Below are 22,722 nucleotides of genomic sequence, written 5' to 3' on the forward strand. Positions count from 1 at the left end.
CCTTGTTCCTTTGCATTGTTCCTGTAAAAGATGCTTTCTCCCATCGCTTCCCATGTGTGTGTTGCCAGACCACAAATGTATCATTATTAGGAGGCATTAGTGTGATGTTACAATTGATTACAAACGGTTGGCTCCATCTGAATTAGTTCACGTATTTCTAGCCTTATTGAATATTAACATCTTCGTCTTCATTATTTTGGTGATCATCGGAAAGAATGATGAAAAACTGCTGCCAATTGGTCTTTTTAATTCCTTTTTATCCTTTTATAATATTGTTTGCTGGTGTTACACGAACTGTTTTGACGCAGGTTTCAACTGTTCTATTTGACAACTATTTATTGGATGATTGGGAGGAAGCAATTTCTATGTGGCCATTAACTTGCTTTTTTGCTGCAAATGACAGCATTTCCAGTAATTTCTACTCCTACATTATTCCGTTAATACTGGAAGCAATGCTTCCTTCACAGAAACATATTTGAACCAACATTTCTTAAATAATTAAAGGATATATATGCTGTTTAAAATATAAGAGGTTTTTAAAATGATTGCACTTCATAAAAGGGTTGTAATCCTTTTATGATATCTCAATCAACCAAGCTTGCAATGTTTGCAATCTAATGCTCCTTTCCCACTTAGGAACCCTGAACTGAAACCTCTGGAGACTTTGTGCCCCAACCAAGGTTTCAGTGCGGTTCCCGGAGGTTCCCAGAGGTTTTTGTCAGTCTCCCTACCTGCTTCCACTACATGCAACCACTGGCAACCACCTGCAACCTCCGGGAACTGCACGGAAACCTTGGGTGGGACGCAAAGTCTCCAGAGGTTTCCGTTCAGGTTTCCTAAGTGGGACAGGGACATAACTATTCTAGATGGATTCTCAGAGCAGCTTGTACTGGAGCCTATCAGAGAGAAGGCAATTCTGGATTTAGTGTTGTCTAATGAACCCGATTTAGTAAGGGAACTCAAGGTAAAGGAACTGCTAGGAGGTAGGGACCATAATATGGTCTAAATCTGCAATTTGAGAGGGAGAAGGTTAAATCAGGAGTGCCAGTGTTGCAGAACAAAGGGACGATGAAGGCATGAGAGAGGAGCACGCCAAGGCTGACTGGAAAGGGATCCTAGCAGGAATGTCAGTGGAACAGCAATGGCAGGTATTTCTGGGCAGAAGATGCAGGATCATTTCATTCCAAAGAGGAAGAAAGATTCTAAGGGGAGTAAGAGGCAACCGTGGCTGACAAGGGAAGTTAGGGATGGAATAAAACCAAAAAGATAAGGTATATATAGCATAGCAAAGAGTAGCGGGAAGCCAGAGGATTAGGAAACTTTCAAAGGACAACAGAAGGCAACAAAAAGGGCAATACGGGGTGAAAAGATGAAGTACGAGGGTAAGCTGGCCAAGAATATAAAGAAGGATAGTAAAAGCTTCTTTCAGTATGTTAAGAGAAAAAGATTAGTAAAGCCAAATGTGGGTCCCTGGAAGGCAGAAACGGGTGAAATTGGGGAACATGGAAATGGCAGAAGAGTTGAACAGGTACTTTGCTTCTGTCTTCACTAAAGGAAGACACGAACACTTTCCCAGATATACTAGAGGACAGAGGATCGAGGGAGACAGAGGAACTGAAAGAAATTGCATTAGGCGAGAAATAGTATTGGGTAGACTGAAGGGACTGAAGGCTCCCCAGAGCCTGATGGTCTGCATCCCAGGGTATTCAAAGAGGAGGCACTAGAAATTGTGGATGCATTGGTGATCATTTTCCAATGTTCTATAGATTCAGGATCAGTTCCTGTGGATTGGAGGGTAGCTAATGTTATCCCACTTTTCAAGAAAGGAGCGAGAGAGAAAACGGGGAATTATAGACCAGTTAGCCTGACTTCGGTGGTGGGGAAGATGCTGTAGTCAATTATTAAATACGTAATAACGGCGCATTTGGATAGCAGTAAAACGATTGGTCCAAGTCAGAATGGATTTATGAAGGGGAAGTCCTGCTTGACTAATCTCTGGAATCTTTTGAGGATGTGAAAAGTAAAATGGATGATGGAGAGCCAGTGGATGTGATGTATTAGGACTTTCAGAAAGCCTTTGATAAGGTCCCACACAGGAGATTAGTGGGTATTGTTAGAGCACGTGATGTTGGGGGTAGGGTAATGACATGGATAGAGATTTGGTTGCAGACAGGAAACAAAGAGTAGGAATAAACGGGTCACTGTCGGAATGGCAGGCAGTGGCGAGTGCAGTGTCATAAGGCTCGGTGCTGGGGCCGCAACTATTTACAAAAAATATTAATGATTTAGATGATGGAATTAAAAGTAACACTAGTAAATTTGCAGATGACACAAAGCTGTGAGCTGCGAAGAGAGTGCAAGGAGTTTTCAGGGTGACTTGGACAGTTTGAGTGAGTGGGCAGATGCATGGCAGATGCAGTGTAATGTAGATAATTGTGAGGTTATCCATTTTGGCGGCAAGACCAAGGTGGCAGATTATTATCTCAATGGTATCAGATTAGGAAAAAGGGAAGTGCAACAAGACCTGGGTGTCCTTGTACACCAGTCACTGAAAGTAAACATGCAGATACAGCAGGCAGTGAAGAAAGCTAATGGCATGTTGGCCATAACAAGAGGATTTGAGTATAGTAAAAAGGTCCTTCTGCAGTTGTACAGGGCCCTAGTGAGACCGCACCTGGAGTATTGTGTGCAGTTTTGATCTCCTAATTTGAGGCACATCCTTGCTATTGAGGCAGTTCAATATCTCTGGACTATCTCTGACACATGACGCACAGAGACTCTTGCCAGAAAAGGGAAATCAAGGATCAGCGGATATAGGGGGAAAAAGATATAATAGGAATCTGTGGGGTAACTTTTTCACACAAAGGGTGGTGGGTGTATGGAGCGAGCTGCCAGAGGAGGTAGTTGAGGCTGGGACTATCCCAACGTTTAGGAAACAATTTGACAGGTACATGTATAGGACTGGTTTGGAGGGATATGGGACAAACACGGGCAGGTGGGCTGAGTGTAGCTGGGACATGTTGGCCGGTGTGGGCAAGTTGGGCTGATGTATGGCTCTCTGCCTCTCCCCTTCCTTGATCTTTCTGTCACGGGTTAGACTATCAACTGATGTCCACTACAAACCCACACACTTCCACAATTATCTGGACTGCACTTCCCCCCACCCTGGCACTATCCCTTATTCTCAGTTTCTCCATCTGCATCACACCTGCTCCAAAGACGAGGCTTTTCACTCCAGGACATTCAAGGTGTCCTCATTCTTTCGTGAATATGGTTTCCCCTGGTTGTCATCGATGGATCGCTCACCTGCATCACCTCAGTATTCTGCTCTCGCTCCTCCTCCCCTCCAGACAGAGCAAGGATAGAGTTCCTCTTGGTCCTCACCTTTCATCCCACCAGCCTCCGCATCCAACACATCATTCTCCGACATTTCTGTCACTAACATAATCCCATAACCAGTCACATCCTCCCATTCCCACCTCTTTCCACCTTCTGCAGAGACCGCTCCCTCGGCAACTCCTTGGTTCATTCATCCGTTCCACCCTAAAACACCCACTCCCCAGGTACTTTCCCCTGCAACCGCAGGAGATGTAACACCTGCCCCGGCACCTCCTCCCTCATCTCAATCCAGGAGATACTGAGCCAAGACATTCTAGTGGTTACACTGGCAGAGTTGGTATTGATATTCTAAATGCTCAATCTCGATTACTATTGGATTACTCGCATAATTCACCAGAAATGATCAAAGATGCTTTACTGCATTAAATCATGTTGGATTCAGCTGAACATTAATGGCATTACTAGCAATTCACATAATAGAATTATACACTGTCGGATTCCCTAATAAATGAATTAAGTTTTAAGATAGTTATACCGATGGTTAATTGAATGCTATTACATTGTATTTAAGAAGGAACTGCAGAAGCTGGAAAATCGAAAATCGAAGAAGGGTTTCGGCCCGAAACGTCGCCTATCTCCTTTGCTCCATAGATGCTGCTGCACCCGCTGAGTTTCTCCAGCATTTATGTGTACCTTCTATTACATTGTACTTGTTTGCACGGGGATTTAAGTCGTGGCAATATTACGGATGACAGATAAGAGTTCAAGAGAGTAAAGGTTAGCAGGATTTGGGGATTTTTGTCAACAAAGGATTTGCTGAACTAAATCCAGCGCTCACTTTTTCCATAAAATGTGCCCGAAAGGCAATGATAATGAGGAATGTAGCATTATTTCTGCACCCTTGTCATTAAAGATATTGAGGCCTATTTAATTCCCCTTTGACAACCCCCCTTAGCAGAAAGTAAGTGTGCGGCACGGTGGCGCAGCGGTAGAGCTACTGCCTTACAGTGCCAGACACCTCCATCCTGACTATGGTTGTTGTCTGTACAGAGTTTGTACATTTTCCCCGTGCCCTGCGTGGGTTTGCCCCGGCTGCTCCGGTTTCCTCTCACCCTCCAAAGATGTACAGGTTGGTAGGTTAATTGGCTTGGTATGAATGTAAACATTGTCTCTAGTATGTGTGGGGTAGTGTTAATGTGCGGGGATTGCAGGTTGGCGCAAATTCGTTGAGCCGAAGGGTCTGTTCTGCACCATATCTCTGAATTGAACTAATCTCATCTTCCTCTTTTTTTACATTAAATATACTTAAAAAGCAATGATACCAAGGAATGGGGCATTATTTCTGTAACCCTTTCATTACAAACATTGAGTCCTATTCAATTCCCCTTAGACTACCACCCATAGCTGAAAATAATCACCAGTACAAATATTAAAAGTGAATTATCTAATACAGCAATGTGTTGTTTCACTTACCACTTGCAGCAAGGATAGGTACCCCTGACCAACATTGTCAAAGTTCACCTTCAAATTGACCCATCGGACTTCATCGGGATACATTGAAATGTAAAGCTCACAATCCGTCTTGTTATTTATTACATCAATAGGGAACATTGTAGAGTCTGTGGTGTTTATACATTTGAAATACTTCCCGGCAAACATGTTCACTCCCATGATACTGAAAATCAGCCAGAAGATAAGGCAAACCAGCAGCACATTCATAATGGATGGAATAGCTCCGACCAATGCATTGACGACCACCTATAAAAATAAATAAAAAGAGTTAAGTGCCACAGTTTACCAAGTATAATTGTTCAAATGTGCATCTATGACAAGACGTAGCTGCTATTTTATTATTGCATGGTATAGTCCAAGTTTACATCAGAGAAACCGGTCGTATTATTCTAATGCAGACACAAAAGGCTGAACAGGTCAGGCAGCATCTCTATTTTTGGCATGAGGAACTAGTACTAGTTTTACTAGTTACTTTCTCTGTCTGTATATTTCATTACATAAAGCATAAAGCTCATTGTATAAAGCATACAAATTAGCCAAAAAAAGCAGCCTACTAGAGGACTGGGAGAAATTCAGAGTCCAGCAGAGGAGGACAAAGGGCTTAATTAGGAAAGGGAAAATAGATTATGAAAGAATAGCAGGGAACATAAAAACTGACTGCAAAAGCTTTTATAGATATGTGAAGAAAAAAAGATAAGTTAAAACAAATGTAGGTCCCTTGCAGTCAAAGACAGGTGAAATGATCATGGGGAACAAGGACATCACAGACCAATTGAATAACTACTTTGGTTCTGTCTTCAGTAAGGAAGACATAAATAATCTGCCGGAAATAGCAGGGGGCCGGCGGTCAAGTGAGATGGAGGAACTGAGTGAAATCCAGGTTAGCCGGGAAGTGGTGTTAGGTGAATTGATTGGATTAAAGGCAGATAAATCCCCAGGGCCAGATAGGCTGCATCCCAGAGTACTTAAGGAAGTAGCCCCAGAAATAGTGGATGCATTAGTGATAATTTTTCAAAACTCTTTCGATTCTGGAGTCGTTCCTGAGGATTGAAGGGTAGCTAATGTAACCCCACTTTTTAAAAAGGGAGTGAGAGAGAAAACGGGGAATTACAGACCAGTTAGTCTAACATCGATAATGGGGAAACTGCTAGAGTCAGTTATTAAAGATGGGATAGCAGCACATTTGGAAAGTGGTGAAATCATTGGACAAAGTCAGCATGGATTTATGAAAGGTAAATCATGTCTGACGAATCTTATAGAATTTTTTGAGGATGTAACTAGTAGAGTGGATAAGGGAGAACCAGTAGATGTGTTATATCAGGACTTCCAGAAGGCTTTCGACAAGGTCCCACATAAGAGATTAGAATACAAACTTAAAGTACACGATATTGGGGGTTCAGTATTGATGTGGGTAGAGAACTGGCTGGCAGACAGGAAGCAAAGAGTAGGAGTAAATTGGTCCTTTTCACAATGGCAGGCAGTGACAAGTGGGGTACCGCAAGGCTCAGTGCTGGGACCCCAGCTATTTACAATATATATTAATGATTTGGACGAGGGAATTATATGCAACATCTACAAGTTTGAGGATGACACGAAGCTGGGGGGCAGTGTTAGCTATGAGGAGGATGCTAGGAGGCTGCAAGGTGACTTGGATAGGTTGGGTGAGTGGGCAAATGCATGGCAGATGCAGTATAATGTGGATAAATGTGAGGTTATCCACTTTGGTGGCAAAAACAGAAAAGAAGACTATTATCTAAATGGTGGCTAATTAGGAAAAGTGGAGATGCAACAAGACCTGGGTGCCATTGTACACCAGGCATTGAAAGTAGGCATGAAGGTGCAGCAGGCAGTGAAGATAGCGAATGCTATGTTAGCATTCATAGCAAAAGGATTTGAGTATAGGAGCAGGGAGGTTCTACTGCAGTTGTACAGGGTCTTGGTGAGACCACACCTAGAGTATTGCGTACAGTTTTGGTCTCCTAATCTGAGGAAAGACTTTCTTGCCATAGAGGGAGTACAGAGAAGGTTCACCATACTGATTCCTGGGATGTGAGGACTTTCATATGAAGAACGACTGGATAGACTCGGCTTGTACTCGCTAGAATTTAGAAAATTGTGGGGGGATCTTAAAGAAACTTACAAAATTCTTATCGGGTTGGACAGGCTAGATGCAGGAAGATTGTTGCCGATGTTGGGGAAGTCCAGAACAAGGTGTCACAGTTTAAGTATAAAGGGGATATCTTTTAGGACCGAGATGAGAAAAACATTTTTCACACAGAGAGTGGTGAATCTCTGGAATTCCCTGCCACAGAAGGTAGTTGAGGCCAGTTCATTGGCTATATTTAAGAGGGAGTTAGATGTGGCCTTTGTGGCTAAAGGATCAGAGGGTATGGAGAGAAGGCAGGTACAGGATACTGAGTGGATGATCAGCCATGATCATATTGAATGGCGGTGCAGGATCGAAGGGCCGAATGGCCTACTCTTGCACCTATTTTCTATGTTTCTATGTTTCTATTACCACCCATCCCACAGCCGACAATGGCCGATAGTGTGCCCCAGAGTCCCTTGATTATCGTTGCTTTTTGCATCTCTTCCAATCATTTCCCCTAAATACCATCTACATCTCTCGTTCCCATTTTCCCTTGACTCTTAGTCTGAAGAAGGGTCTCGACCAGAAACATCACCTATTCCTTTTCTCCAGAGATGCTGCCTGACCCGCTGAGTTACTCCAGTCTTTTGTGTCTGTTTTTGGTTTACACCAGCATCTGCAGTTCCTCCCTACACATTATTCCAATGTTCGATTCTGAATTGATTTCAACCACTTAACATTACCTTTCGACTGCAGTCACTTACCAAGATTCAAGAGAGTTTATTGTCATGTGTCCCAGATGGGACAATGACATTCTTGCTTTGCTTCAGCACAACAGAATATAGTAGGCATTAATAAATACAGAACAGATCAGTGTGTCCATATACCATTGAATATATTCTTCAATGGTATTTATTTATTCTTACTACATCTACACTACTCACTCCACTCCCACAATATTTGTGGCTGTTCATCACACATTCTAACCAAGCATCAAATGCACAAGTTCCTCCTGAATTTCTTATTGAATTCATCAGTGACTTATCAGATCTGTTTTTCGTGTCCCCCACATATAAAAATATTTTCTCTGCATCTGTCCAATCAAAACTAGATTTCAGTTGGGTATTTATTATAAACTAGACTGTCTAGTTAGAGACTACTTAGAGATAATATATATAGGCATCTGGATAAACAGGGTCTGATTAGGAACAGTCAACATGGATTTGTGCCTGGAAGGTCATGTTTGACTAATCTTCTTGAATTTTTTGAAGAGGTTACTCGGGAAATAGATGAGGGTAAAGCAGCGGATGTTGTATATATGGACTTCAGTAAGTCCTTTGACAAGGTTCCTCATGGAAGGTTGGTTAAGAAGGTTCAATTGTTGGGTATTAATGGTCGAGTCGCAAGATGGATTCACCAGTGGCTGAATGGGAGATGCCAGAGAGTAATAGTGGATGGCTGTTTGTCAGGTTGGAGGCCAGTGACTAGTGGGGTGTCACAGGGATCTGTGTTGGGTCCACTGTTGTTTGTCATGTACATCAATGATCTGGATGATGGTGTGGTAAATTGGATTAGTAAGTATGCAGATGATACTAAGACAGGTGGTGTTGTGGATAATGAAGTCGATTTTCAAAGTCTACAGAGAGATTTAGGCCAGTTGGAAGAGTGGGCTGAAAGATGGCAGATGGAGTTTAATGCTGATAAGTGTGAGGTGCTACATCTTGGCAGGACAAATCAAAATAGGACGTAGATGGTAAATGGTAGTGAATTGAGGAATGCAGGGATCTAGGAATAACTGTGCACAGTTCCCTGAAGGTGGAATCTCACGTAGATAGGGTGGTAAAGAAAGCTTTTGGTGTGCTGGCCTTTATAAGTCAGAGCATTGAGTATAGAAGTTGGGATGTAATGTTAAAATTGTACAAGGCATTGGTGAGGCCAATTCTGGAGTATGGTGTACAATTTTGGTCGCCTAATTATAGGAACGATATCAACAAAATAAAGAGAGTACAGAGGAGATTTACTAGAATGTTGCCTGGGTTTCAGCAACTAAGTTACAAAGAAAGGTTGAACAAGTTAGGTCTTTATTCTTTGGAGCACAGAAGGTTAAGGGGGGACTTGATAGAGGTCTTTAAAATGATGAGAGGGATAGACAGAGTTGACGTGGATAAGCTTTTCCCCACTGAGAGTAGGGAAGATTCAAACAAGAGGACATGACTTCAGAATTATGGGACAGATGTTTAGGGGTAACATGAGGGGGAACTTCTTTACTCAGAGAGTGGTAGCTGTGTGGAATGAGCTTCCAGTGAAGGTGGTGGAGGCAGGTTCGATTTTATCATTTAAAAATAAATTGGATAGTTATATGGACGGGAAAGGAATGGAGGGTTATGGTCTGAGTGCAGGTAGATGGGACTAGGGGAGAATACGTGTTCGGCACGGACTAGAAGGGCCGAGATGGCCTGTTTCCGTGCTGTAATTGTTATAGGAACCCGTTGGGTCCCAGTCACATGGGAGGCCTGGTCCCCCTATACAACCCGTTCCCCCAACGCAGTATTCCACCACTCACCCATAGCCCCAAACTGTGAAGGTGCGGCTCATTTCCCCTCTTTCCCCTCATCCCCCAGCACTCCCTGCCCCTCCTCTTCATGTGTGGGAGCGGAAGAGGGGAGAGGGGTGTGTGTGTGGGGGGGGGGGGGGGGGGGGGGGGGGGGGGGGGGTGTAGGAAGGGTGAGAGTGTGGCATGGGGGGAGGGGGTGTGGAGGGAAGGGGTGTGTGTGTGGGGGGGGGGGCGGGGTGTGGGGTGGGGGGGGGGGGGGGGGGGTGTGGGGGGGGGGGTGTGGGGGGAGGGGGAGGAGTGTGGGGATGGGGGGGGGGGAGGTTATGTGGGTGGGGGGGTGGGTTGGGGGGGAAGGGGGATTGTGGGTGGGGGGGGCAGGGGGAGTGTGTGGGTGGGGATTAATGGGTGGGGGTTGCGTGGGCGGGGGTGGTGGGGTGTGGGGGTGGGGGGGGAGGGACGTGTGTGTTGTGGTGGCGGGGAAGGGGGTGTGGGGGGGCAGGGAGGGAGGGAGGTGTGTGAGCGAGGGTTTTGTGGGGGCAGGGGGGTTGTGGGGGGAGGGGGGTTGTAGGGGTAGAGGGTGTGGGGGTGGGATTGCGTGGGCGGGGGTGGTGGGGTGTGGGGAGGGAGGGGGTATATGTGGGTGGGAGTGGGTGGGAGGGGCGTGTGTGGGTGGGTGGGAGGGGTGTGTGGGCAGCGGGATGGAGGTGTGTGCGGGGGTGCATATGTGCGGGGGGGGGGGGTGTGGGGGGGGGGGGGGGGACAGAGCTCGGAGAAAAAAGATGGGGTTGTGGGGGAGCTGGGGGGTATCTCAGGGGAGGGAGGCAGGAGCCAGCGAGGGAGACGAGAGGTAGAAATGGCTGGAACTGGTGTTGCGATTTAGGTCTCCCAGCAGGTGCTGATCGCTGGACACTCTCCTCCACTGGGATCGGATTCTCCGGGATGGCGCAGGAAGGGGCGTAGACCGATCTGCGCACGCGCGGTTTTTAAGATTTTTAAACCTCGCTAACTTTTACAATAGACCACCGATCGGAATGAAACTTGGTACACTTACGGCACAGGAGAATGGTGAGTGGGCTGTAAAAATCATAGTGTAACGTTTACCGTTTTTGAGCCAATAGAAAGGACCACGCAAACCGGAAGAGCACAAGATCAGAGTGTTAGTTATGTACAGATAAACACTCCACCTCTACTTCCATTAATGAATGTAAATGGCAATGGGGAAATTTTTATGATGAGTCGTCAATCTATATCAATACTTATTCACCCAGGCAGTATGTGGAAAAACAAATACTGTGTCTCCTCAGAAACTTCAGGAACCTTTGGACACTGAGATCTTAATTACTGATACCTTCTATGTTGGACATCAAATGCCATTGAGGGAGACTTGTAGTACCGATTCACTGAGGGTTCATAGTTCTCTATCAAGCTGCCCTCGTCTCTGAAAATCAAGTAACTGAGTCACCACTCTGGAACAGGGCTTTGAATATCTCTGCATATTAGTGGTGAGATTCATCACTGTCTCCAGTGCACCAACACAACCTCTGCCATTGAACAGCATACAGAGATAGGATAACACTTGATATGGACTTATATGGATTAAGTACCATAAAAGTTTCATCACAATTTGATTTAGAAAGATCCACTGTTTCTTTCTAAATAATGTGAAGCAAAACGTATAATTTTTTGCAGATATTCTGATTGACAATATGTTGCTTGAATAAAAACGTGATTAACTTACCCGCATCCCCTCAAAGCGAGACAAAGCTCTGAGTGGTCTCAGGGCTCTCAGAGTCCGGAGGGACTTGATGGGTCCTAATTGATCATAACCAAGGATCTTTGCAGCCAGGCTGATCAACGACACCTTAAATGTATTAAGAACAGACACTGTCATTAATCCTGAAGGCTTGTACAAATAATTTGTAAAGTAATGCCCCTGTCCCACTTAGGAAACCTGAACGGAAACCTCTGGAGACTTTGCGCCCCACCCAAGGTTTCTGTGCGGTTCCCGGAAGTTGCAGGTGGTTGCCGGAGGTTGCAGGTGACCCATGGACTATCTTTGATCGGACTTTACTGGCATTATCTTGCACTAAATGTTATTCCCTTTATCATCTATCTGTACACTGTAGATGGCTTGATTGTAATCATGTATTGTCTTTCCGCTGACTGATCCGAATGGCCACAGATTCATCCTTGTTTGGTTGTGCTACAAAAGACCGTTAATGAGCGTCAGTGTATTGTCGACCACTTCCGAAATTCGATTCCATTGACTTTAATGGAATCAGATTTCGGAAGTGGAGCGCTTTAAATAGTGTGTTTGGTGGCACTGACTGGGGATATGATTCAGAGTCTTTTGTACGTACCCAGATTCTTGGCAGGAACCCAAACTGTTGACCCCTGGCTGGCCGTTTGTCAATTTTCATGATCGTTAAAGTTACTCTGATATTCATCCCAAATTAATATGTAAACTAGGCTCGTTCAGTCAAGGTTGTGCTTGGCTAATTGAACTGCTTTCACATTATGATGTTTGTTGTCGATTATTGAGAGTGCTGGTGCAAGTTGTGTTCTTTGGTTGCAGGGATCAGTAATCTAATCAATCCAAATTAAAATAATATGAAATTACTGTTAATTGTCAAGGGTGAATCAGAACAAAACATTTTAAATCTAAACTCATCTGGGGTTTATTTTTTATTTTTTTGCCTTGTGAGTTATTGTTTTTTTTTGTAATACAGGTGCACAACCTTTTATCCGAAAGCCTTGGGACCAGACACTTGTCGGATTTCGGACATTTTCAGATTTCCGAATGGAAGATTTTTAGCGTAGATTAGGTAGGTAGCGCGGGCGGCTTGAAAAGTCTGGAGCAGCTACCTCCTCCCCGGAGACCGGGAGAATCATTGCATAAATGTTAGTCAGTTAGTTTGGAGGGATTTTATGTGGTGGTGGTGGAGTAGGGGTGAAGGGGGAAACTTTAATTCTTAGTCCCCTACCTGGTCGGCGACTCCCAACCTCGCGGAGCTGGGGGCTCCGTCCGGCCGCGGGCGGCGCCGGTTGCAGCTCCGACCCCGGCAACTCTACCCCTGGCTGCACGGCTCCAAATCCAGCGACGCCCCGTGAATGTTGGGTCGGCGCCCACAGCGCTCCGGAGCTTGCCGCACGGCGACCCGGTAAGGCATTGCCCGCTCCCCGCTGGTGTCCCAGCGCTGCGACGCCGCCGACTCCCAACATTCGCGGAGCTGGGGCGTCCGACCGCGGGCCGTGCTGGGTTTGGAGCGCCTCGCAGCCAGGGGTAGAGTTGCCGGGGTCGGAGCTACAACCGGCGCCGCCCGCAGCCCCACCGGCCACAGCGCTGCGGAGCTTACTGCACGGCGACCCGGTAAGGCATTGACCGCTCCCCACCTCTCCGACCAGGTAGGGGACTAAGAATTTTACCCCTTCACCCCCCCCTTCACATAAAAGCTCTCCAAACTAACTGACTAACATTTAAGCAATGATTTACAGATGTTTAAGCGTCTCCCGGTCTCCGGGGAGGAGGCAGCCGCTACAGTAGTACAGACCTGGGTTGACCGGGGGTCGTTTTGGCTCTAGTTTGGCGCAAAATGCGATCTTTGGTACGCAGATGACATCTGGAAAAAATGGCCGGTTTTCGGAGTTTTTCGGTTTTTCGGAACACCGGATAAAAGGTTGTGCGCCTGTACTTTGTAATACTTACGTCAACAATCATAAAGTCAAGCCAACACCATGCGTTGGTGAAGTATGTTTTGAATCCATAAGCAGTCCATTTGAGTAACATTTCCACCACAAAGACGTATGTAAATACTTGGTCAAGATATTCAAGCAGTATCTTAATTGTCTTCCTGTCTTCTATGTAGATGTCTTCAAAAGCCTGTAAGCAAATTTAGAATTTATGCTGTGTTTCCAAGGAGCCAAATTAAAACATTGTACAATTACACAAGTAATTAGTTTAGTTTAGAGGTACAGAACGGAAACAGGCCATTCGGCCCACCGAGTCCGCCCCGACCAGCGATCCCCGCACATTAACATTATCCTACACACACTAGGAACAAATTTACATTTATACCAAGCCAATTAATTTACAATCCTATACGTCTTTGCAGTGTGGGAGCAAACCGAAGATCTCATGGTGTTCACAAGGTGATGGTGTGAACATTCCCTGCAGCTTGAACCGCACATTATTATTTTGTTAAGAAGTTAACAAGGGTGGCACGGTGGCGCAGCGGAAGAGTTGCTGCCTTACAGCAAATGCAGCGCCGGGGACCCGGGTTCGATCACGACTACAGGTGCTGTCTGTACGGAGATTGTACTTTCTCCCTGTGACCTGTGTAGGTTTTCTCCAAGATCTTCGGTTTCCTCCCGCACTCCAAAGACGTACAGGTTTGTGGGTTAATTGGCTTGGTCTATGTGTAAAATTGTCCCTAGTGGATACAGGACGGTGTTAATGTGTGGGGATCGCAGGTTGGCGCGGTGGGCCGAAAGGGCCTTTTTCCACGCTGTATTTCTAAACTTAAACCAAAAAGTTAATAGCAGGACAGACAGAGGGAGGCTGGAGATGTTGGTTACCTAGATTTTCAGAAGGCCTTCGATAAAATGCGGCACGTCAGGCTGCTAAGGAAGATGAGAGCCCATGATATTGAAGGGAAGATAATACCATGGATAGAGGGGTTGGCGGAATGGCAGCAGGCAAAGAGTTGTCATACAGTAAAAATAGCTTTTTCATGTTGGCTGCCAGTGACTAGTGGAATTCCGCAAGGGTCCGCAAAGGTTGGGGCAGCTTCTTTTCACGTATATTAATGATTTGGATAAGGGGATTGAAGGTTTTGTGGCTATGTTTGCAGATAGGTGGCGGGACAGGCAGTGTAGAAGAAGCTGTGCAGAAGGACTTGGACAGGTTAGGAGAGTGGGCAGAGAAGAGGCAGATGAAATTCAGTGTAGCAAAGTGCGGAGTCGTGCATTTTGGTAATAAGAATAAAGGCGTAGATTATTTTCTAAGTGGAGAGAAAATCCTGAAATAGGAGGTGCAAAGGGCCTTGGGTGTACTGGTGCAGGACTCCCAAAAAGTTAATTTCAAGTCGAATAGGCAGTAAGGAAGGGAAATTCAATGTTAGCATTGATATCAAGAGGACTGGAATACATAAATAGAGATGTAATGCTGAGGCTCTACAAGGTGCTAGCCAGGCCACATTTGGAGTATTGTGAGCAAATTTTTGCCCCATATCTGAGGAAAAGGATGTGTTGGGTCTGGAGAGGATCCAGAGGAGGATTACTAGAATTATTCCAGGAAAGAGTGGGTCAGCATATGATGAGCATTTGACAGCACTGGGCCTGTACTCGCTGGAGTTTAGAAGGTTGGAAACATAGAAACATAGAAAATAAGTGCAGGAGGAGGCCATTCGGCCCTTCGAGCCTGCACCGCCATTCATTGTGATCATGGCTGATCATCCACAATCAGTAACCCATGCCTGCCTTCTTCAAATATTCCTTGATTCCACTAGCCCCTAGAGCACTATCTAACTTTCTTTTAAATTCATCCAGTGAATTGGCCCCTACTGCCTACTGTGGCAGAGAATTCCACAAATTCACAACTCTTTGGGTGAATTTTTTTTTTCTCATCTCAGTTTTAAATGGCCTCCCCTTTATTCTTAGACTTTGGCCCCTGGTGCTGGACTCCCCCAACATTGGGAACATTTTTCCTGCATCTAGCTTGTCCAGTCCTTTTATAATTTTATACTAGGGGCAATTTACATTGGCCACTCGACCTACCAACCTGCACGTCTTGGGATGTGGCGAGAAATAGGAGCATTGAAAGAAAGGTAGACCAAAATGCTGGAGAAACTCAGCGGGTGAGGCAGCATCTATGGAGCAAAGGAAATAGGCAACGTTTCGGGTCGAACTAAGAACTAGGATATGGAATGTGAGGTGTGATGACTCTTTTACAGAGAGGATCCAGGACTTGAGGGCCTTAGCCATAGGAAGAGGTTGAGCAGGCTAGGACTTTACTCTTTGAAGTGTGGGAGGATGAGGGGAAATCTTATAAAGGTGTACAAAATCATGACAGGAATAGATTGGGTAAATGCAGAGAGTTCTGAAGAAGGGCCTCGACCCGAAACGTCGCCTATTTCCTTCGCTCCATAGATGCTGCCTCACCCGTTGAGTTTCTCAAGCATTTTTGTCTACCTTCGATTTTCCAGTATCTGCAGTTCCCTCTTAAGCATAGAAAGAAAGTGCATTTTGGTTTCTTGTCAATGGCTATTTCAGTAGTTTTAACATCAAAGGGTGATAAGTACATATTTTCCTGTGGAAATTGACATTTCCCAGTCCAACAGGAGCATTACACGAAGACCTTCATCACTTATTTCATGTCAGTCGCAGAAATCACATCACTGGCACAGGTAAGCATCCAACTAAACTGCTGGAGTGATGTGGACAAGATCACCATGATGTTTCACATAAAGGAAGCTCTTTATTTAACCATTGACTGCTGATATCAAGAACACTATGCAGTTTAATGTCTAGGCTTGGAAGTATAGTTGATGCAATTATGAAGAATGTGGTTTGATTTCATGAATGTCAAAATGTATCAATTTCCTTAAACCTCAAAGAAACATATTTATCCTTTGTTTATTTTATAACTTATCCAGTTTAAATCAAAGCATGCATTGCCAACCATCAAGAAATTGCAAGAAAGAACTAAGATATGGAATGTGAGGTGTGATGACACTTTTGCAGAGAAGATTTAGAAAGATATTGCCAGGACTTGAGGGCCTGAGCCATCGGAAGAGGTTGAGCAGGCTAGGAGTTTATTTCTTGGAGTGTGGCAGATGAGGGGCAATCTTATAAAGGTGTACAAAATCATGAGAGGAAAAGATTGGGTAAATGCACAGTCTTTTGCACAGACTTGGGGAATCGAAAACCAGAAGACATAGGTTTAAGGTGAGGTGGAGGAAAGATTTAATAGGAATCTGAAGGCTAAGTTTTCTGCACAAATGGAGGTGGATGTATGGAACGAGCTGGTGGAGGAGGTAGTTGAGGCAGGTACCTTTGCAACCTTTAAGAAAAATTTGGACGGGCACATGGATAGGACAGGTTTAGAGGGATATGGGTCAAACGCAGGTGAGTGGGACTAGTGTAGAGGGGGCAATATTAGTTTGCATGGGCAATATGGGCCGAAGGGCCTGTTTCCATGATGTTTGACTATGACTATGACATTAAAGCTATCGTATGAAGGAATTAGAAGCAAACTAACAGCTTTTACTTTTTGTCTGTAGCATTAAATACAACCTAAATTTCAGCTGAAAGATCTGCTCGTAAGCGTGCATACCAATATACAGGGGAAGAGTTGCAGCTTACCAGAGCACCACTACTGAGCAAGATCATGAAGATGATGAATGATTCAAACCAGTTGTGCTCCACAATCTTGAAACAGGTTTTCCTCAAGTTCCACCACATCTTCCCCCGTTCACTCGTTACATCAAGTTCCAGGCAGGGGCATGTTCTCAAACAGCCTGCACAAGGAGCAAACGATTCAGATAAATCCCTACAGTCATTGGGTTATTAAACACTACAACCTCCAATAAGCTCTGAACCACATAGACTTGGGGACATCGGTATTGTCCTTTTGCACTATTATTGGTTGTTTATTTTTTATGTGTACGCTTGTGTGCATGTATGTGTATATATATATATATATATATATATATATGTGTATATATATGTGTGTGTGTATATATATATATATATATACAGATATATATATATATATATATATAAGTGTGTGCGTGTGTGTATGCAGATGTGTGTGTGTGTATATATGCGCACACTTATGTACACACAAAATACACGTAATAAACAAAAATAGTGCAAAAAAAAGCTCAGTATATGTGTGTGTGTACACCAAAGCTGAAAAGGCATCAGTTCAATTTTATCTCTGATACATATCGACATGGAAACTACATGCTATGAATAAATTCAGTTCCCCAATCTGCAGATGGAACATTGAAATGCAAAGACCATTCACAAGAAGATTGACACAAAATGCTGGAGCAACTCAGTGGGACAGGCAGCATCTCTGGATAGAAGGAATGGGTGAATGAATATGAATGAATGAATGAATTAACATTTATTACATGTCATTTGAACCTCAGTGAGGCTCAAACGAAACTCCGTTCCCACAGCCATACAAACAGAGACAATTCCTACAAGACACACACACACAATTCAATTTACAAAAACATCCATCACAGTGAATCTCCTCCTCCTCCTCACTGTGATGGAAGGCAAAGTATTTTCTCTCCCCTGCACCATTTTTCTCCCGATGTTGAAGCCCCAGGCGGGCGATGGTAAGTTCCACGGCCATTTTAGGCCGCGTCGGGCGATGTACGGCCCCGCTCCAGACCCAAAAGTCACAATGTTGGAGCCCCCGGCAGGCGTTCGAATGTCCCATGGCCATTAAAGCCGCGCCAGGCGATGTACGGCCCCGCTCCGGGTCGTTCCAACCCCGCGACACAGGCTGCAGAAGTCGCGTTGCGAGAGCTCCGTGAAGCGGTCTCTCACCCGGACCCGCGAGCTCCCGATGTTCCAGTCCACCGGACCTGCAGCTGCAGCTGGAGCTTCCGAGCTCCGGGTCGTGCCGCAGCAGCGAGCCACCACCGCTCCCCACGCTCCGAGGCCGGCCAGCCCCATGATGGTGATTAGTCTGCAGCTCCACAGGCACCGCGACTGGAGCCCCCAGGTCGTTCCGACTGGAGGCCGCTCCACGATGCTAGGCCCCAACGACAACGGAGACCCGACAGGAAAAAGGTCGGGTCTCCCGTGCAGGAAAGAGATTTTTTAAAGTTTCCCCCTCCACCCCGCCCCCCACATAAACACAGTTAAAAACAGTATTAAAAAACACGAACAATTACATTTAACTAGACAAAAAATAAAAAAAAGACAGACAGGTGATGTTTCAGGTCGTGACCCTTCTTCAGACTGAGCTGACTTTGCTCAGTCAGAAGAATATAATACAATACAATAATACTTTATTATCTAAGTATGTTTTGCAACATTGGAGACATTTCATTTGCCAAGTCAGTCATATAAATAAAAAGCAACAGAACACAATAAAATACATTTTAACATAAACATCCACCACAGTGACTCCTTCACATTCCTCACTGTGATGGATGGCGAAAAAATAAGTTCAATCTCTTCTCTTCTTTGTTCTCCCACGGACGGGAGCCTCGCGCCTTCCGTTGACGGGACGATCTTACTCCCGTAGCCTGGTGGTTGAGCCCTCTGCATCGGGGCGGTCAGCTCCTGTATCGGGGGGGGGAGGGGGGGGGACAATGTCAGCTGCCCCGCGCTGGCGATCGGACCCCGGGTCGGGGCTGGTCGAACCTCTGCGTCGTTGGAGTTTCCCGACACGGTCTCTTCCGAGACTGCGAGCCCTTGATGTTAAAGTCAGCAGGCCGCGGTGGGAGCGATCCCAGACAAGGGATCAGCCCCGATGGTAAGTCCACGCCCTGCGGTGGGACTCAAAGATAGTCCTGAGGATGCTTCCAGCTCCATGATGTTAGACCACAGAGCGACCAGAGGGACTACCTGAAAACCAATCGCATCTCCGGCAAGGTAAGAGACTGAAAAAAAGATTCCCCCAGCTGCTCCCCCCACATAAAACAAACCGGAGAACATCTGCACAAAAGTTTAAAACGCACTAAAAATAACAAAAAAAGACAAAAAAACAGACAGACTTTGGGCGAGGTTGCCAATCGTATGGCGCCCCTGGTGGTATAGAAGGGCCTCAACTCAAGAAGGGTCTCAAGCCAAAACATTCCTTCTATCCACAGATGCTGTCTGTCCTGCTGAGTTACTCCAGCATTTTGTATCTATCTTCGGTTTAAACCAGCATCTGCAGTCCCTTCCTGACCATTCACAAGTGTAGCAAATGAATAGCTGTTTGATTCTTGCAGATTAATATAAGGGCAGACTGTGAATTGGAGCCCATTCTGTTAAAAATGGAGAGTGTAGAAATCAGGATTGCACATAAGGCAAAGCTACTTGGAATTCCAATGCCATTGGTTATGGGTCTGTCACACTCCCCCCCTTTTTCCCTTCTCTCCGTTCTCTTTTTTGGTACTTTACCTTCCGTTAAACACTCCACTGGCTCGTCGGCTTCGGGAACCTCTTCTTTAATGTCCTCCTCCTTTTCTTCAACATTCAAATCGACAGTACTGCACTGAGAAGAACCAATGTTCACTTTTAACTGTTCGAGAACCTAAAAGCAAAACATTAGGTAATCGAACCATCAGGATCAGGAGTAATATAATTCTGGTAGCACGATGGTGGGTTATGATAACATGTTCCAGCAGAAGATGCCCAGTTCACAGACTCAACTGGCAGCTGAATTCCTGCATTTTTTGACAATTCTGCAAAGTGTTCAGCAATTATAATTATTTCTCAGTGTAAATAAGCATTAATTGTGTCAAGAGTCTTTTGTTCTAGGGCGGCACAATGGCGCAGCGGTAGTGTTGCTGTCTTACAGGGCCAGATATCGGGTTTGATCCTGACTACAGGTGCTGTCCATAAGGAGTCTGTATGTTTTCCCCCGTGATGGCATGAGTTATCCCCAGATGATCCAGATTTCTCCCACATGCCAAAGACATACCGGTTTGTAGGTTAATTGGCTTTGATAAACATTGTAAATTGTACCTAGTGTGTAGGATAGTGCTAATATATGGGGTTTGCTGGTTGGTGCTGACTCCGGGCCTGTTTCTGCACTGTATCTCTAAACTAAACTCTACAATAGACAATAGACAAAAGGTGCAGGAGTAGGCCATTCAGCCCTTCAAGCCAGCACCGCCATTCAATGTAATCATGGCTGATCATTCACAATCCTGCCTTTCCCCATATCCGCTGACTCCGCTACCTTTAAGAGCTCTATCTAGCTCTCCCTTGAAAGTATCCAGCGAACCGGCCTCCACCGCCCTATGAGGCAGAGAATTCCACCGACTCACAACTCTCTGTGTGAAAAAGTATTTCCTCATCTCCGTTCAAAATGGCTTACCCCTTATTCTTAAATTGTGGCCCCTGGTTCTGGATTCCCCCAACATCGGGAACATGTTTCCCGCATCTAGCGTGTCTAAACCTTTAATAATCTTATACGTATCAAAAAGATCCCCTCTCATTTTTCTAAGTTCCAGAGTATACAAGCTCAGCCGTTTCATTGTCTCAGCATATGACAGTCCTGCCATCCTGGGAATTAACCTGGTGAACCGACGCTGCACTTCCTCAATAGCAAGAATGTCCTTCCTCAAATTTGGAGACCAAAACTGCACACAGGTGTGGTCTCACTAGAGCCCTGTACAACTGCAGAAGGACCTCTTTGCTCCTATACTCAACTCCTCTTGTTATGAAGACCAACATGCCATTCGCATAAACTAAACTAAACTGTAGAATGATGAGAAGCATAGATAGGGTAGGCAGTTGGAACCTTTCTCCCAGGATGGAATTGTTAATGATGAGAAGGCATAGCTTGAAGGTGAGAGGGGGAAAGTTTAAAAGAGACATGCAGGGCAAGTTTTTTTTAACTCAAAGAGTCGTGGGTTTGCGAAACATGCTACTAGGGGTGGTGGTGGAGGAAGAGATGAGAGTGACGTTTTAGAGGTTTTTAGATAGATGCATTGATATGCAGGGAGTGAAGAGATATGGATCACAAGTTGGCAGAGGAGATTAATTTGGCATCATGTTCGGCACTGAAATTGTGGGCCGGCAGATCCATTCCTATCACTCTGTTGGTCTAGCAACACGGATAATAAGGCAAAGCTCTGGAACCAAGGGTCCAGTGTTGGACCTTATATAGTTTGCATTGTAGAAATCAATGCGTCTTCATGGTTAGACATACCACCTTCAGGTTAAGTTATTAAGATGTGGTCTCATCGCTCCCATCAAGTGATCCCATTATAGGGAAAGGTTCAGAGTAGATAAAAGGAACTGTAGATGTTGGAATCCACAGCATAAAACACAAACTGCAGCAGCAACTCAGTGGGAAAGGCAGCAAATCAGGAGAATCTGAATAGGCGACGTTTCATTTCAGGGCTCTTCTATCAGATTGAAGTATGGGGCGGGAAGTTGAACGAACTTGAACGTAGATACAGATGAAGGGGGTTGATTGGAAGATGAGTAACAAAGGCTGGGTATGAAAATGAGACAAAAGGATGTGAGATAAGGATCTGTGGGATTCATGTCCTCAAGACATTGCAACAAGGATCACAGCAAGCAAGTTATATCTGAAATGCATTCAGTATTATTCTTCAGACAAACGCTATGATGTTTTCAAGAGAGAGTTAGATATAGCTCTTAGGGCTAACGAAATCAAGGGAAATGGGGAGAAAGCAGGAACGGGGTACTGATTTTGGATGATCAGCCATTTATTATCTAAATGGTGGCCGATTGGGAAAGGGGGAGATGCAGCGAGACCTGGGTGTCATGGTACACCAGTCATTGAAGGTAGGCATGCAGGTGCAGCAGGCAGTAAAGAAAGCGAATGGTATGTTAGCTTTCATTGCAAAAGGATTTGAGTATAGGAGCAGGGAGGTTCTACTGCAGTTGTACAGGGTCTTGGTGAGACCACACCTGGAGTATTGCGTACAGTTTTGGTCTCCAAATCTGAGGAAGGACATTATTGCCATAGAGGGAGTGCAGAGACGGTTCACCAGACTGATTCCTGGGATGTCAGGACTCTCTTATGAAGAAAGACTGGATAGACTTGGTTTATACTCTCTAGAATTTAGGAGATTGAGAGGGGATCTTATAGAAACTTACAAAATTCTTAAGGGGTTGGACAGGCTAGATGCAGGAACATTGTTCCCGGTGTTAGGGAAGTCCAGGACAAGGGGTCACAGCTTAAGGATAAGGTGAAATCCTTTAAAACCGAGATGAGAAGAACTTTTTTCACACAGAGAGTGGTGAATCTCTGGAACTCTCTGCCACAGAGGGTAGTTGAGGCCAGTTCATTGGCTATATTTAAGAGGGAGTTAGATGTGGCCCTTGTGGCTAAGGGGATCAGGGGGTATGGAGAGAAGGCAGGTACGGGATACTGAGTTGGATGATCAGCCATGATCATATTGAATGGCGGTGCAGGCTCGAATGGCCGAATGGCCTACTCCTGCACCTAATTTCTGTGTTTCTATGTTTCTATCATATTGAATGGCAGTGCTGGCTCGAAGGGCTGAGTGGC

General features: G+C 45.2%; 1 protein-coding gene across 1 annotated transcript in view; it reads right to left on the minus strand.

Annotated features, from left to right (window-relative positions):
* Window positions 1-22,722, minus strand: part of LOC129710391 (sodium channel protein type 2 subunit alpha-like) — a 241,316-nt gene that overhangs the window by 29,571 nt on the left and 189,023 nt on the right. The window contains exons 17-21 of the mRNA XM_055657358.1: window positions 19,629-19,761; window positions 16,857-17,011; window positions 13,201-13,374; window positions 11,233-11,355; window positions 4,813-5,097 (exon numbers count right to left, since the gene is read on the minus strand). Coding sequence (XP_055513333.1) covers window positions 4,813-5,097; window positions 11,233-11,355; window positions 13,201-13,374; window positions 16,857-17,011; window positions 19,629-19,761 — 870 coding nt within the window. The remainder of the gene's footprint in view (window positions 1-4,812; window positions 5,098-11,232; window positions 11,356-13,200; window positions 13,375-16,856; window positions 17,012-19,628; window positions 19,762-22,722) is intronic.

Source organism: Leucoraja erinacea, chromosome 27 (assembly GCF_028641065.1).
Source record: "Leucoraja erinacea ecotype New England chromosome 27, Leri_hhj_1, whole genome shotgun sequence".
NCBI lineage: Eukaryota > Metazoa > Chordata > Chondrichthyes > Rajiformes > Rajidae > Leucoraja > Leucoraja erinaceus.